The sequence below is a fragment of the Mercenaria mercenaria genome, chromosome 17 (genome assembly GCF_021730395.1).
Source record: "Mercenaria mercenaria strain notata chromosome 17, MADL_Memer_1, whole genome shotgun sequence".
Classification (NCBI taxonomy): Eukaryota; Metazoa; Mollusca; class Bivalvia; order Venerida; family Veneridae; genus Mercenaria; species Mercenaria mercenaria.
In genome coordinates, this window is record NC_069377.1 from 10,152,587 (window position 1) to 10,167,610 (window position 15,024).

A 15,024-nucleotide genomic window follows, 5' to 3' on the forward strand; every position below is an offset into this window, starting at 1 on the left:
GTAAAAACTAAAAAGGTGTGTTGTTACGGCGAGAATCTGTTAACGCACATTGTCTCTCCTGTTAAGACACGCCCTGAAAATGACAAAAGCAGCAGTTTTATGCTAGAATAATTGTGGAAAGCTCTAGGCAATATTTATTTTATGAGAATAAGCATTGCAGAATGTTAGCATGTGCATTCTCGACATGCACATTAGATATCACATCCGCCTGAAAGTTTTAAGCTTTTATCAGAAACTGTGTACTGGTTTTATACTTCAAGATAGTCACTTGTTTAACCTTTAGCCTGCTGGTGGCAAGTGCGTCTGCCTTTGCAACCAGCGCAGACCAAGATGAGCTTCAAGTCCATCTTGGTCTGTAAACTTTCAGTGAAGAGCCCTTCGAATAATAAATGGTACTGCCCAGATCGAATGGTAGACTAGTCTATTTTAGAAATTTAGCAGGGTAGAGGTTAATGCTGTCACTCTGTGAACAGTTACAATTTGGAGTTTCACATGGATCACTGGTGGAAAACAGTCTATAATATTAAGCCAAGACCAGTAAGTATTTGGTTTGGCTGTATACTTTGTGAAGTAAATATCAAACATGTTAGAATGCTTGAGCATTTCTTTCGAAATCAAAGTTCAGAATTTTTTTTTTTACACAATATCGTGACCATGTTGCATTGCATCTCTATAGGTATTGCTACTTATAGATCTGTGGAAACTGCATGTTATGAAATTTGTTTTCCAGACAGATTGGAACAAACCTGGTCATTCCAGGAGGGGCTCGTACAATCGAAGCACAAGGCAAGCTGATTATACCCGGTGGTATAGACACGCACACACACATGCAGCTCCCTTTCATGGGTACCCAGGCAGCGGATGATTTCTATTCAGGAACAAAAGCTGCCCTCGCTGGTGGAACCACAATGATCAGTAAGTTTTAAGCATTTCTTTGTAAGCTGCACTGATTGATATAGTGAACTAGAATTTGACCCAACAAATAATTTTCAAATCCAGCTAAATGCGAAAGAATCTTTAGTTTGAAAAACTTGCTTAACAAGTTGTGGCATAGAGTTGTTTTTAAGCATATTAGACATTGAATATAATTGAAAGATTCATAAAAACTCTTCAGGGCCAGCATTCAAAAATTTCACTATTTGATTTGCTTTTATACGCCTTTTGGTTCTTCTGTCAATATGTCCATCATTTAAAGATTGGGTTTCCTGTCTGTAATTGAAGAACCTATTGGCATAAATTATTAGTTTACCTGTATTTTTGTTGGGGTGGGAAGACTCAAACGTCAGGGTCGCAATGACATTTAGACAAATGGGTTACTGGCACCTTGGACCTTATGCAATCATACTTCATAGTGCATTTGCCTGTGGTCAATAAATTACCTATATAATATAAGAGGTCAGTATGTCAAAGGTCAAGGTCTCTGTGACCTTGAGCTTGAAAAAGAATTTGGGAAGGAAAATGCTTTTGCATACTACTGTCAAATTCAATGGAATGATTGCCTGTGGTCAGTAGGTGGACCCTGTTGGTTTAGGGGTCAATAGATCAGAGGTCAAGGTCACAGTGACCTTGAGACAGAAAACTGCTTTTGATAAATATCTGGAAAGTGCTTCGCTAGATTAATTCTATTGATTTGGGGGTTAGTAGATCAGAAGTTAAGTACACAGTGAACTTGAGGCTTAAGTCGGTTTCCAGGTAATAACAGTGGTTTGTTTCATAGAATGCTTGCGGTTAGAATGTGTATGGAAGTGGGCATAGTGACTTAGAGAATGAAAGCTGGTTCCAGTGTAGACCATAGGTAGACTTTTGTTGTTATGGTCATTAGGTCAAGGTCACATTGGCATAAAACAGTGGGAAATGCTAGGACCTAAAGCAGTCAATAGAACACCCTTCTGTTATTAGCCCACCATCATCAGATGGTGGGCTATTAAAATCACTCTGCGTCCGTGGTCCGTCCGTCCGTCATTCCGTCCGTCCGTCCGTCCGTTAACAATTTCTCGTTATCGCATCTCCTCAGAAACTACTGGGGGGATTTTGACCAAACTTTGTCAGAATGATGTATTGGTACCCTAGTTGTGTCCCCCTGAAAATCAGACTGGTTCAACAATTTATGAGTGAGTTATGGCCCTTTGTTTATTTCTATATTTTACATAGATTTATATAGGGAAAAACTTTGAAAACCTTCTTATCCAAAACCACAGAGCCTAGGGTTTTGATATTTGGTTTGAAGCATCATCTAGTGGTCCTCTACCAAGATGATACAAATTATTTCTCTGGGGTCAAATATGGCCCCGCCCTGGGGGTCACTTAGTTTATAAGGACTTATATAGGGAAAAACTTTGAATAACCCCTTGTCCAAAACCACAGGGCCTAGGGCTTTGATATTTTGTATGTGACATCATCTAGTGGTCTTCAACTAAGATTATTCATATTATACCCCTAGGGTCAAATATGGCCCCGCCCTGGGGGTCATATGATTTACATAGACTTATATAAGGAAAAACTTTGAAAATCTTCTTGTCCAAACCACAAAGCCTAAGGCTTTGATACTTGTAATGTAGCATCATCTAGTGGTTCTCTACCAAGTTTGTTCAAATTATCACCCTAGGGTCAAAAATGGCCCCGCCCCAGCGGTCACATGGTTCATATAGACTTATATAGGGAAAAGCTTTTAAAATGTTCTTGTCAATAACTACAACATTCAAATTTGGACCACATGTATATTTTAGTGGCAAGATGACCCTTGACATGAGTTGACCTTGATTTTGACCTAGTGACCTACTTTCACATTTCTGTAGCTACAGCCTTCAAATTTGGACCACTTGTATATTTTTGAGTGGCAAGATGAACCTTGACATGAGTTGATCTTGATTTTGACCTAGTGACCTACTTTCACATTTCTCAAGCTACAGCCTTCAAATTTGGACCACATGCATAGTTTTGTGCACTGGAAAAAACTTTGACCTTGATTTTGACCTAGTGACCTACTTCCACATTTTTGAAGGTACAGGCTTCAAATTTGGACCATATGCGTAGTTCCGTGTTTCAAAATGAAATTTGACATTGATTTTGACCTAGTGACCTACTTTCACATTTCTCAAGCTACAGCCTTCAAATTTGGACCACATGCATAGTTTTGTGTACTGAAAAAAACCTTGACCTTCACATTGACCTAGTGACCTACTTTCACATTTTTAAGGTACAGGCTTCAAATTTGGACCACATGCATAGTTTTGTATTCCGAAATAAAATTTGACCATGATTTTGACCTAGTGACCTACTTTTACTTTTCTCAAGCTACAGCCTTCAAATTTGGACCACTTGCATAGTTTTGTGTACTGAAATGAACTTTGACTTTTACATTGACCTAGTGACCTACTTTCACATTTTTAAGGTACAGGCTTCAAATTTGGACCACATGCATAGTTTTGTATTCCGAAATAAAATTTGACCTTGATTTTGACCTAGTGACCTACTTTTACATTTCTCAAGCTATAGCCTTCAAATTTGGACCACTTGCATAGTTTTGTATACCGAAATGAACTTTGACCTTTACATTGACCTAGTGACCTACTTTTACATTTTTAAGGTACAGGCTTCAAATTTGGACCACATGCATAGTTTTGTATTCCGAAATAGAATTTGACCTTGATTTTGACCTAGTGACCTACTTTTACATTTCTCAAGCTACAGCCTTCAAATTTGGACCACTTGCATAGTTTTGTGTACCGAAATGAACTTTGACCTTAAGATTGACCTAGTGACCTACTTTCACATTTCTGTAGCTACAGGCTTCAAATTTAGACCACATGCATAGGATTGTGTACCGAAACAAACTTTGACCTTGACATTGACCTAGTGACCTACTTCCACATTTCTCAAGCTACAGCTTTCGAATTTGGACCACATGCACAGTGTTGTGTACAGAAATGAAATTTGACCTTGAGGTAGTCAGTAAGTCTTGAAATTTGGAACACTCAAAAATGGCACATTGGTGGGCGCCAAGATCACTCTGTGATCTCTTGTATGTCTTGTTAGGGTCAAATATCAAGGTCACAGGGTATTGGAGACTGAAAAAATTACCTTAAACAGGCCATAATGATGGTAATTGAAGAATAATTATTCAAAAGAAACAGCTTTTGTTCTTGTTAAAGAGTTGGTGTTTTTAACTATGGAAACTTTGCAAGGTCATCATACATCTAAGTTTCCACATTCATTTTATGATGAGTTTAGCCATTTTGCTAATACATATATTTTCACCATTCTATTTCCAGTTGATTTTGTGTTAGACCAGAAAGGTGTACCGTTGTTAGAAGCATATGACAAATGGCGTAATTGGGCGGACAATAAAGTGTGTTGTGATTATGGTCTACACGTTGCAGTAACTTACTGGAATGATAATGTAGCTAAAGAAATGGAAGTTTTAACAAAAGAAAGAGGTTTGTATTTGAATGTATATATATATATATATATATATATATATATATATATATATATGATTTGATTATACGGACATAGTTATTACAACTTAAATTTTTACTTGACAGGATACTTCTGCAATGAATGAGATTTGAACCTGCATCCTACAAATAGGGAGTCAGATCATAAAAAAAATCATGAACAAAATGGGTTACTATTATTACAAGAAGGTGAATTACAGTAATCGAGGGTCTGGGGTGACTGTGAAAGAACTTTTCTTAAGCCAGCTTGATATGTTCCTCACATGGAAGAATTCTACATTCTAAGAGGGGTATGGAACCCACAGAAGTGAGGGGCAGGGGATTCTAATCAAGAATTCAGCCACAGAGGGCCCTATGATGTGTTGTTCAGTATTTGCAAGCTTGTGTTAGCACATACTGATTTCATATTGTCTTCTCTTTCAGGTATAAATTCGTTTAAGATGTTTTTAGCCTATAAAGATGTGTTTATGTTAGATGACAGTGAATTATACGCTTCTTTCAAAAGATGTAAGGAACTAGGAGCTCTTGCAATGGTACATGCAGAGAACGGACATCTTATCGCAGAGGTAAGAGTTCTCACATGTGTAATCATTTCTTTAAAACATTCCTAGTTCATGATAACGTAATTTTTGATAATATTTATACTTTTCTTGCTTGCAAAATGGAAGATTATGTGAAAAACGGGAACTATGAACATTGTCCGAATGTTTATTATATATGAAACCAATGTCTGTTAGATAAAAAGATTCTGGGGCACAGGTCTGATGCTGAACAAATGTCTTTTCCATAGGACTACATGATAAGAAAGTGGGCTAGCATGTTTTACTTAATCTTGTTGAACAAAACAAATTATCTGTTTCAATAAACTATCCATGTGTTGAATAAAAATGGTTATCTTTTCAAACTGTTTCATATGACCTTCAGTCCACAAAATGACCTTTAACAGGGCAAGGGTTCTTGCTGGGTGTAAAAGTGCAAATATTTCTGTATTGTACTGACAAATTGCAATATCAAAGGAATAGATCAATATTAACTTAATAATTACAAAAAAAAACTACTTTTAAATGTTGTTAAGGTTATGCCAGCAAGTGCTCTTACCACTATGTCCAATCAAATTCCAGTATTATCTTTACTTCTATACTTTTTTCTAAGTACGGCACCTGACGACATTTAGTTTGGTTTGACCCAAACAGCCACATCAGATTTCTTTCTTCTGAAAGAAAGTTAACCCTTATCATGCTGGACACAATTGATTCTGCCTTTGCAACCAGTTTAGATCATGATCAAGATCTGCACTGTTCGCTATTCAGTCAGTATCATTTTGGTAAGCACCCCTTTTAACAGTTAATGGCACTGCCCAATTTGAAAGATGCACATGTTCATTATAGAAATTTAGCAGGGTAAGGGTTAAATTTTATATTTGTTGTCTTCTCCCCAAAGTTAGTGGCCGAAACTTCAATTTTACTCTCTCTACTTGTATATTTGACAGAAATCACTGGAGATGATTGAAGCAGGTATATCCGGACCAGAAGCACATGAGATGTGTCGACCAGAGGAGGTACGTGTTTCTTGTAAAAATATTCTGTAACAGTTATATGTCAGTATAAACCAGTGTACTTTTACATTTGATTGAAACTTGTCATGTTTTATATAACAGATCTTGTTATTGATGAAGAATAAAGGATGTTATAGTTTGATTTTCATTGTTGTCAAGGATTTTTCAGACGAGGTGTGTTTTCAACACTTTACCTCAATTAACAAATATCATTAAAATACAGTTTTAAACCCTGCCGAAATATGTTTTATATGCCTGAAAGGGCTTGAATATTGTAAATTAATGCATTGTAAGAATATTGTCCAAAAAAAATGTGTTTGATATTAATTTTGAGTAGTGCTTGCTTGTGTATTTACAATTTTGACATGTAGTTTTATAGTTTCAACTAACACATATATATTTCCTATATTGCTTTGTTGTTGTTTTACTTTGACACATTGACTGTTTTATGCTCTCTGAAAGTTTTGGTTGGGGGTAGGATAAAGTTGACAGCCTTGTCTCTCCATCTGGCAACTTGACCATGCGTCTTGTAATCTTTGTCCAGATAACTCCAACCAGTTTTGAAGGGATTTGGCCCAAACTTACAGAAATGTATCATTATGACATTAACTTGCATATGTTAACAGGACACAAAAATACCAAGCACGTGTAGGACTTGTTGCCCTTTAAAATTTTAGTGAACTTTTTCTTGTACATTTATAGACCTTTTCGGGATAACTCCTTCCTTCAGTTTTCAAGACATCTGGTGCCAACTTGCAGAAATTTATTACTGTGACATGAACTTACATATATTTTCAGGACATACATGAATCATGCCTTGTTCAAGATTTATAGTCCTTGAAAATTTTACAAATTTCTATACTTTGCTGAACGGATAATTCAAGCCCAAAGAAAGGGAAATTCATTTGCTATGAAGTGAAAGTTCACATATATTTACTAATGTATATCAAAGTGTAAATGGTCGTCCTAATAAATGCACCTGCATCCTTTATTATGAACAAAGTGAAATGTATTTGGCCTTTTAAGTGAACAGCTTAACTTGCAAATATTGTCAGGATTATTTGTGAAAAAATGGGCATGCCATCTGGTTATACTTGTACTTCTGTAAACCCCAGTATATATGCCACCCCCAGTAACCTTACTGCCCATTATATTTACAAAAACAATGTTTGTAGCCTATGAAGGTTATTGGAACACACAAATACAGTACATATTTGGGGAGCATACATCAGTTTATGGATAGCTTTTGTTTGGGGGAATGTTTGGTTTCATTTGGTGGATATTGTGAACATTTTCTACCAGATATGTGATGTATACTTAACACCATTATAAAAATGAGCCGCACCATGAGAAAACCAACATAGTGCATTTGCGACTAGCATGGATCCAGACCAGCCTGCGCATCCGCGCAGTCTGTTCAGGATCCGTGCTGTTCGCTAACGGTTTCTCTAATTGCAATAGGCTTTGAAAGCGAACAGCATGGATCCTGACCAGACTGCACAGATGTGCAGGCTAGTCTGGATCCATGCTGGTCGCAAACGCACTATGTTGGTTTTCTCATGGCACGGCTCAAATAAGTTTTATCAAATAAAAATATTGCATGCTAGAAAATGGAAATAACTATCATCCAAATGAGACTACCCACTATTGATCCTAGACAGAAACAATAAAAGTTTTATAAATGGGGGAATAAACACATCATAAAAACTGCATTAAGTATATATGCAATTGATATCTGGTGTCTTTCAGTTTTCCACTCTTCATTTTAATGTTTGCAGTAGATCTAAGGCCAGTACAAACTCATTATTAGTTGTTCATGAAGCTTTATGATATCTAGCAAACACGTGAAAAAAAAAGGAAGATACGCATACAGTTTTTACTGGCCTAGGATTAGAATATTTTATTTGGAATTTATTTTTAGTCTGCTGTTTGATCCACTTTCTTGAAACAAGGTTTTTTTTCCTTAATCCTCAATAAGACATTACCATTAATATCGTACATCATTTCAAAGAACTCTGAGGGTGGTGAATTAGAACTTTTTAAATAGTTTTGACTTTATCTTTGAATAGATAGTTGAATATCTTTGGTTAGATTAAAGCAACGTATCCATGCAAAACCATCTAACAATTTCTAAAAAAAAAAAAAAGATTTTTTATCCTCCTCCCCTCCCCTTGCAAAAACCTATTACGGATAATGTGGATTAAACAGTAGTTTTATAATTTGGGGAAAAGTTATACACACACGCTAAAACCAGGATATAGAAAGTTTACATGTATATATTTATACATGTCATTTGAAATATATTGACATTCAGCATAATTTGATCTTCATGTAAGATTTTTCAGTTAAAAATAGACAGCTAAGACCTGCTTCAGCATGTCAAATTCTCTCTCTGACAACTATAGACAGTGAACAAAAATCATTAGTCTTCCGTCTTTATTACGTATGGAGAGGTTGTCGATTACCGTATTTTGGTGTGTATAGGTCGTGGTAATGTATAGTCCGCATCTAATTTTTGCTCTGGAAATGGTCGGAAAATTTAACTTCTAGCGTAATAGTCGCAGTTAAATTTCGGATTTTTTCCCCAGCAATATTTAATATTTACCGGCAAAAAAGTTATGGCGGCGGCCATATTGATGCCGCGGACTGAATCATTATCAGAACCTGATTGGTGGAAATCAGACAGTGTTATTTTCGTTCCCAACCGTTTCGTACCAACAGTAGTATCGGTAACAGACTACATCAAAGAAAAGCGGCTTTTTAACACAAATTGGCAGCAGACGGTTTGCGTTTACATTCTGTTATCATGCAAGTTTAAGTGTGAATTGTTTGCACAGCAATTATAACACCTTTCCGTGTCATGTAATTAACCGCGTTCTTTTGATTCTGAGTAAAAAGATTAACAAAATATCTCTGTTTGGATTTATTTCTTTTATTTAAAAATCAAAAGTAAAAAATTATCTTTCAAGTTTTTTAATACGCTAAGAATTAGTATAAACAATGTTTGGAATGGAGGACGGATCTGTCTGGATTTTATCCAACCCTGAGTACATGTCAATGGCGTCCAGTAAAACGAAAGTAGAAACAAACGTAATTCAGACTGCAAAAACATCTTTGAATTAAAGTCATTCCTAATTTTAATAGTCTGTATGGGTTATTTACGATATATTTTATTGAAAGTAACCGCTATTGGTTGAAAAGCCGCCGATATTGATATTTTTTATCCATTTTGTTCGTTCGTAACAGATGCATGTAATTTTGCGAGAGCTACGGTCAGAAAATTGGCCCGAAAAAAAAACTGCTGGCAATGTTCTGTCGTATAGGTCGCAGGAACTTTTTCAGGCAGCAAAATGGGTAGAAAAAGTGCGACCTATACACACCAAAATACGGTAATTACAGGCTTATAAAAACAAATTACAGCAGTTCTTGTCTGAAATTCAGTGGTCTGAGCTCTTTAGAGAAATGCTGTAGAAAAGCAGCAGTGAAATTAAAAATAGATTTAGAAACTCATTGTTTCAAAAAACTTTCTGTATGAAGAGTTTTAGCGGTACAGAGCATGTGAATGGTTTTATGTTGTGTTTTTGTATGTAGGTAGAAGCTGAGGCCACAAATCGTGCCATAATGTTGGCCAATCAGGCAAACTGTCCGCTATATGTTGTACATGTGATGAGCAAATCCTCCGCAGATGTTGTATGTGCAGCACGTAAACGAGGTAGGGTTTAAATTAACAATAGTATTTTTGAAACCTTTGCTTCAGAAAGGTAAGTTTGGTATACAGTAAGTATGTTCAGTCTCCCCTTGGTATGGATTCTTTCAAACTGAGGAAACACAGTTTCAGACAGCTTGAAGTTGTCCTAGAGCCTCTAGGGACACATGGGTTTACTTCATCTGGCACAAAAAATATGAAGCTGATTGACATTTGTAGCAGTAGAAGTGTGTTTGTTGATTTACTATGGTACTGCACTGCTGAGGGGAAAGGTCAGACCTGAACATGCTTGTTCCTGGTCATAAGGTGTGCAGAAAACTACACAGGAACCAGTCATTTGTGATGGATCTCACTGGCTGATGAGGATGACCAAATACATCAACAGCAACCATGGTTGATGAGAGTACAGTCTAAGTAGGCTTTAGGGCCTTCCCTGCAGGAGTAGGTTTGGATGGTTATTGGTGAGTAAAGAGTATAAAGTAGATTTGATTACTAGGTACAGTATACCAAGGTTAAAAGGACAGAAAAGGGCTTGTACAAATTAAATGCAGAACAGGACATTGTCTGGATGGTGGAGGTAAGACAGATGTTGTTTTTAGCACTTCATGCTTGGTGTATTTCTTTTTTACGTTGCACCCTAGCTTGGGCACGAGCATGCTGTAGTGTCTCTTTTAGTTGAGCATAACACTTGTTTGTCAAAGCGTGTATAACAAGAGAAGGAATTAATGGGAGCTGTCCATGTGACTGTGTTCTTGTAGGTGGAAGGTGAAGCTGTGAACAGAGCTATAGCTGTTGCCAACCAGGCTAACTGCCCACTGTACATAGTTAAAGTCATGAGTAAAACATCAGCACAAAATATAGCTGATGCCAAGAGGAAAGGTATGGTAGAGGTTTTTAACAATTATTGTATGGTAGAGGTTTTTAATGTTTGTTTGCTTTTTAAAGAAAATTCAGAAGAAAGTGATAAACAGAAAATGTGAGGGAGAGAAAAGTTTAACCTAGCAGAAAAGTCAAACGTAAAATCTTGAAGTTTCTTTTCATGGGAAGTGCTGGGAAAGTGTATTGAATTTGAATGTGATTAACCCCACTTCCTGACTTAGACCTTTCCAAATGGAAGTGTGTTGTGCATATTTCAACAATTATTGTATGGTAGAGTATTAGAGTCATGAAACTATATAGGAATATTATTCAACATTTTGGAATTGTGCACCTGGGGTTTTGTATGGGATTACACTCATCCAGACCAGAGTTATGGCACTTGACTTGGTCACAAATATGCATAAAGCTCCCTCCCACCCCAACAGACAGCCCTACCCTAAGGTAATTTTAAAGTTCAGAAGGCTTTGTTAGGCCACATTTAAAAAAGTCTTTGTTTGCTGTCTCCCGACCCTTCTTTTTAAAGTTGGGTAGGTAGTTAGGCAGTTTTTTTTTTGTTTGGTGGAGGGATTATACTTTTACCAGTAGATATATGATCGTTTGTTACAGAATATTTCTTCAGTAAAAATAAGACAAATCTTTATGTTGTATAAAAGGATGAAATTAAATAAATAATACAATTTAAACTTTCTTACTTACTATTTTGCTTACTTGAAATATATGCGGCACTTGTCATATCGAAACTTAAAAAAAAGTTTGACCAGCATTGTCCAATAAAAACTTTTGGGGCGCAGTATTTTAAGCAGGTAGGTAGGGAGACAGCAAACAAACATGTTTTTAATTTTGGCCTTAGCAAGTAGCATATCATTACATATGACTGTACAGTGACTGTATGTAAGGGCACCAGTATCCTGTGGACACACATTTAGTTCATACATGTGATCTTCCGCGCGGGAGGGTCAAAATCCCGATTTTTTCACCTTGCCTCCCGTCTCCCGACCAAAACCATATTTCTCCCGCTTTTCAAAAAAAAAAAAATAAAAAAAAAAATAAAAAATCGTATTAAGACTGGGTTATTTATAATTGATAATTACCGAGGAGTGCCAAACATGTTTACACAGTAAATCAAAGTGTCACCGACTGTTGTGTATTATACATATTTGACACACATGTAGCTGGAGGAAAGAGTTGTTTTTCACAGATGAATTATTAATTGTTTGTGTTGATAAGGGATTAGACAAGCAGGGCCTTTTCCACCTGTAATATCGGCACATTTTCAATGCCAATTAGGCTCCAGGTTTTACCAGTTTGAAGCAAAAAACTCCCAGTCATAAGAAATAATTCCTAACTGAAATGAATTTTAATTATTCAAAGAAAAGTTTTGTTCCGTAATAAAATCACATAAATAATTGTTAGAAAAACCAACCCACTACTATTTTTAGAACAGGGGTGTTATTTCCCTTTTTGCAGTTACGCCATTTTCTTCCAATGTTTACCAAATTAATTTCTTACTAAAATCGGACTTATTTCTTTGAAAATTGGATGAAAATACACACTCATTTATTTGATAACATCAATCAACATTATTTTGGTAAGGGTAAATACATGTTGATGCATTTCTGTTCTCTATTTTTCATGTCAAAATCATCAGTATTTTTATACGAAAGTGGGTGGGGTAAGGTAAGACATCATGCTCGACTTTTCTCAGTGATTGACTCTGAATTAAAGCTTTGCCAGTAAAAGGGGCATAATAGTCAATAGCTTTGAATGTAACAGAGATATTAGACATTACATGTATATAAAACTTTAACAAAAAATGTAAGTTAAAAAGTGGCATAACGCTGTCAAAATTCAAATCAAGAGTTATGAGGATTGTTTCTTCTGGTGTATACATTACTGTGTGGCCAAAAATATTGGATTTTGTCTCCAGTTATGTGTCCGCGCGCTTAATTTATGTCGATAAAAAACCTCCAGTTTTGAGACCCCAACTCCAGCTGAAAAATGGCCAACCTCCAGTTTTGGGATTCTGAACTTATCACATGTATGATTTAGTTTATAAATTTGACTAAGGCAGTAATAGCCAGTTATCGTGTTAATTCATTAATCTAGGTTTCCAAACATTTTAGTCAGTTATTTTGCGCCATTGGAAATTGTTCACTGGTTTACAGTGTGAGAATACTTTCTATTAATAATGAATCAAGTGACTTTCACCTAACATATACTTGGGCTTTGGTTTGTTAGTTTAAGGTGGACTTGTTATTTGAAAATCAGAAATATCCTTCTATGGGATTTCGTTAAGTACTCTATTTTGAAGCTTTTTGATACAAATAAAAACTGTATTAAGTCTTTAATAAACAAAAGATTAATATGCATTTCAGTTAAATAGATGACATGGAAACCTTTTTAGCTCAACTATATGTAGTATGTGGAGAATTATTCTACTCCTTATGGTGTCCTTCTCCACATCAACAACTTTGTTAATATTTTGATGCACTTTCACTTTATCTCATTTATTACTACAAGGATTTGATTCAAACTTAAAATATTTGTTCCATATCACCACCCACATGATTTGACACAAGGTGCATTAATCTGACAGAAATAATCCATGAATCAAGTCCCTTTCATACTTAGAAATTCTGGTTAATATTTTAATGCACTTTTGCACTATTTCTGTTAATACTAAATGGATTTGACTCAAAATTAAACTGTTTTTCAAAGTCATCATCCACATTGGAGATATTAATCACTCCAGTGATAGCTCAAGTTTCTCCAGCTATATATGATATTTCAGTATAAATCATTAATTAGTCAAGGTTGGGAGAGAGTTTCTAAAAAAGCTATAAGCTTCCTACTGATATATCTAACATTGTAGCAACTGCAATTATATTGAATACATATTGTTTAAACCAATAGTCAAGTGCACTCTCTTCAGCTGTTGTGCCTCTTCTATTTATAATTCGGGGCATGTAGTGTTATGTCTGTCTGTGCCTGTGTCATCCCAAGAACTGTGTTGTGCATTATGGGATTTTAAAATGACCAAGCAGAATCACTGCGGCCACAAATTTTTTAAGCCTTTACACTACATGAGGGGGTGTTTGTGTCCAGTGGACACATTTCTAGTTTGGACTCGGTTTACAAATGAGAGATATACATTACAGGATGTGTAGTATTTGGTGAACCAATTGCCGCTAGTCTTGGTACAGATGGTACCCATCAATGGAACAAATGTTGGCGACATGCAGCAGGTCATGTGATGGGGCCACCTCTTAGACCTGACCCAACCACACCAGCTTATCTCATGGATCTTCTAGCTAAGTATGTATTTCATTCTCATTGCATATATCTTATTTTTTGTTTGTACTGTTTTTTCTATTCGAAGACATTGTAACAGTAATTTGCATACACAAGATAACCTTTGCATTAATCGTTACTTTTGCTTGAAAAAGAACACACAGCATTACAGGTAAACTGAATACTTCATAGAAACTAGGCTGGTTGAAAGTAAATCAATTTTCAGTAAAAAAATTACTTATGCATCGTGTACCAAATACAGAAAAAAATATATTTGCATTGCAATAATTTAAGTACATCTGTTTTCATTTTTGCTACATTCAAAGCTGGCCTCCATGGCCGAGTGGTTAAGGTCGCTGACTTAGAATCACTTGCCCCTCACCGATGTGGGTTCCAGCCTCTCTCAGGGTGTGAATTTTTCATGTGAGGAAGCCATCTAACTTAGGTTTACAGAAGGTTGGTGGTTCTACTCAGGTGCCCACTTGGAAGAAATAATGCATGCAGGGGCACCTGGGGTCTTCCACCACCATCAAAGCTGGAAAATCACCATATGACCTATACTTGTGTTGGTGCGACGTTAAACCCTACATAAACAAACATCTAAAGCTAGAAACAGTCCACAAAAGCTCAGGCATATATATGTTAATGGAAATTATTATATTGTAGGTCTTCAGAATGAAAGAAAAAATCACATTTTATTATTATGATTCACATTTAGTATGCAGCTTTAATGACTTCATAGAAAGTCTCCACAAATAGGTAACAGTAAATGTGTTTGGACTTGAACAGAATATTATTCTGTCTTACAAAGCTGTGTTGTACTGTATTGTTGTGTCTTATAGTGGTGATTTACAAGTGACGGGAACAGACAATTGTACATTCAATGCGGATCAGAAGGCGTTAGGAAAAGATGATTTTAGAAAGATTCCAAATGGTGTAAATGGTGTAGAAGATAGAATGTCTGTTATCTGGGAAAAAGGAGTGGTACGTAATTGATTTCGGTTTCTCGAAAAAAGCATAAAAACTACTCTTGTAGGTTTTAGAATATATTGCTTGTCTGTAAAAGACCCATCACAACTTTTGTCTCAAAAACATTTTCTATACGATATATCAAGAAATAGATAAATTGCAATTTT

The 15,024-nt window shown here is 35.9% G+C and overlaps 1 protein-coding gene across 8 annotated transcripts in view; it reads left to right on the plus strand.

Moving 5' to 3' along the window:
• LOC123536740 (dihydropyrimidinase-like) overlaps positions 1 to 15,024 on the plus strand; it is a 75,705-nt gene that overhangs the window by 48,950 nt on the left and 11,731 nt on the right. For 7 of the 8 annotated variants that reach the window (XM_053528978.1, XM_045320123.2, XM_045320121.2 and 4 more), the window contains 7 exons: positions 731 to 915; positions 4,272 to 4,436; positions 4,881 to 5,023; positions 5,947 to 6,015; positions 9,604 to 9,724; positions 13,756 to 13,912; positions 14,731 to 14,872. In XM_053528978.1, coding sequence (XP_053384953.1) covers positions 731 to 915; positions 4,272 to 4,436; positions 4,881 to 5,023; positions 5,947 to 6,015; positions 9,604 to 9,724; positions 13,756 to 13,912; positions 14,731 to 14,872 — 982 coding nt within the window. Of the gene's footprint in view, positions 1 to 730; positions 916 to 4,271; positions 4,437 to 4,880; positions 5,024 to 5,946; positions 6,016 to 9,603; positions 9,725 to 10,476; positions 10,598 to 13,755; positions 13,913 to 14,730; positions 14,873 to 15,024 lie in introns of all 8 variants that reach the window. The other variant, XM_053528979.1, reaches the window with a different exon arrangement.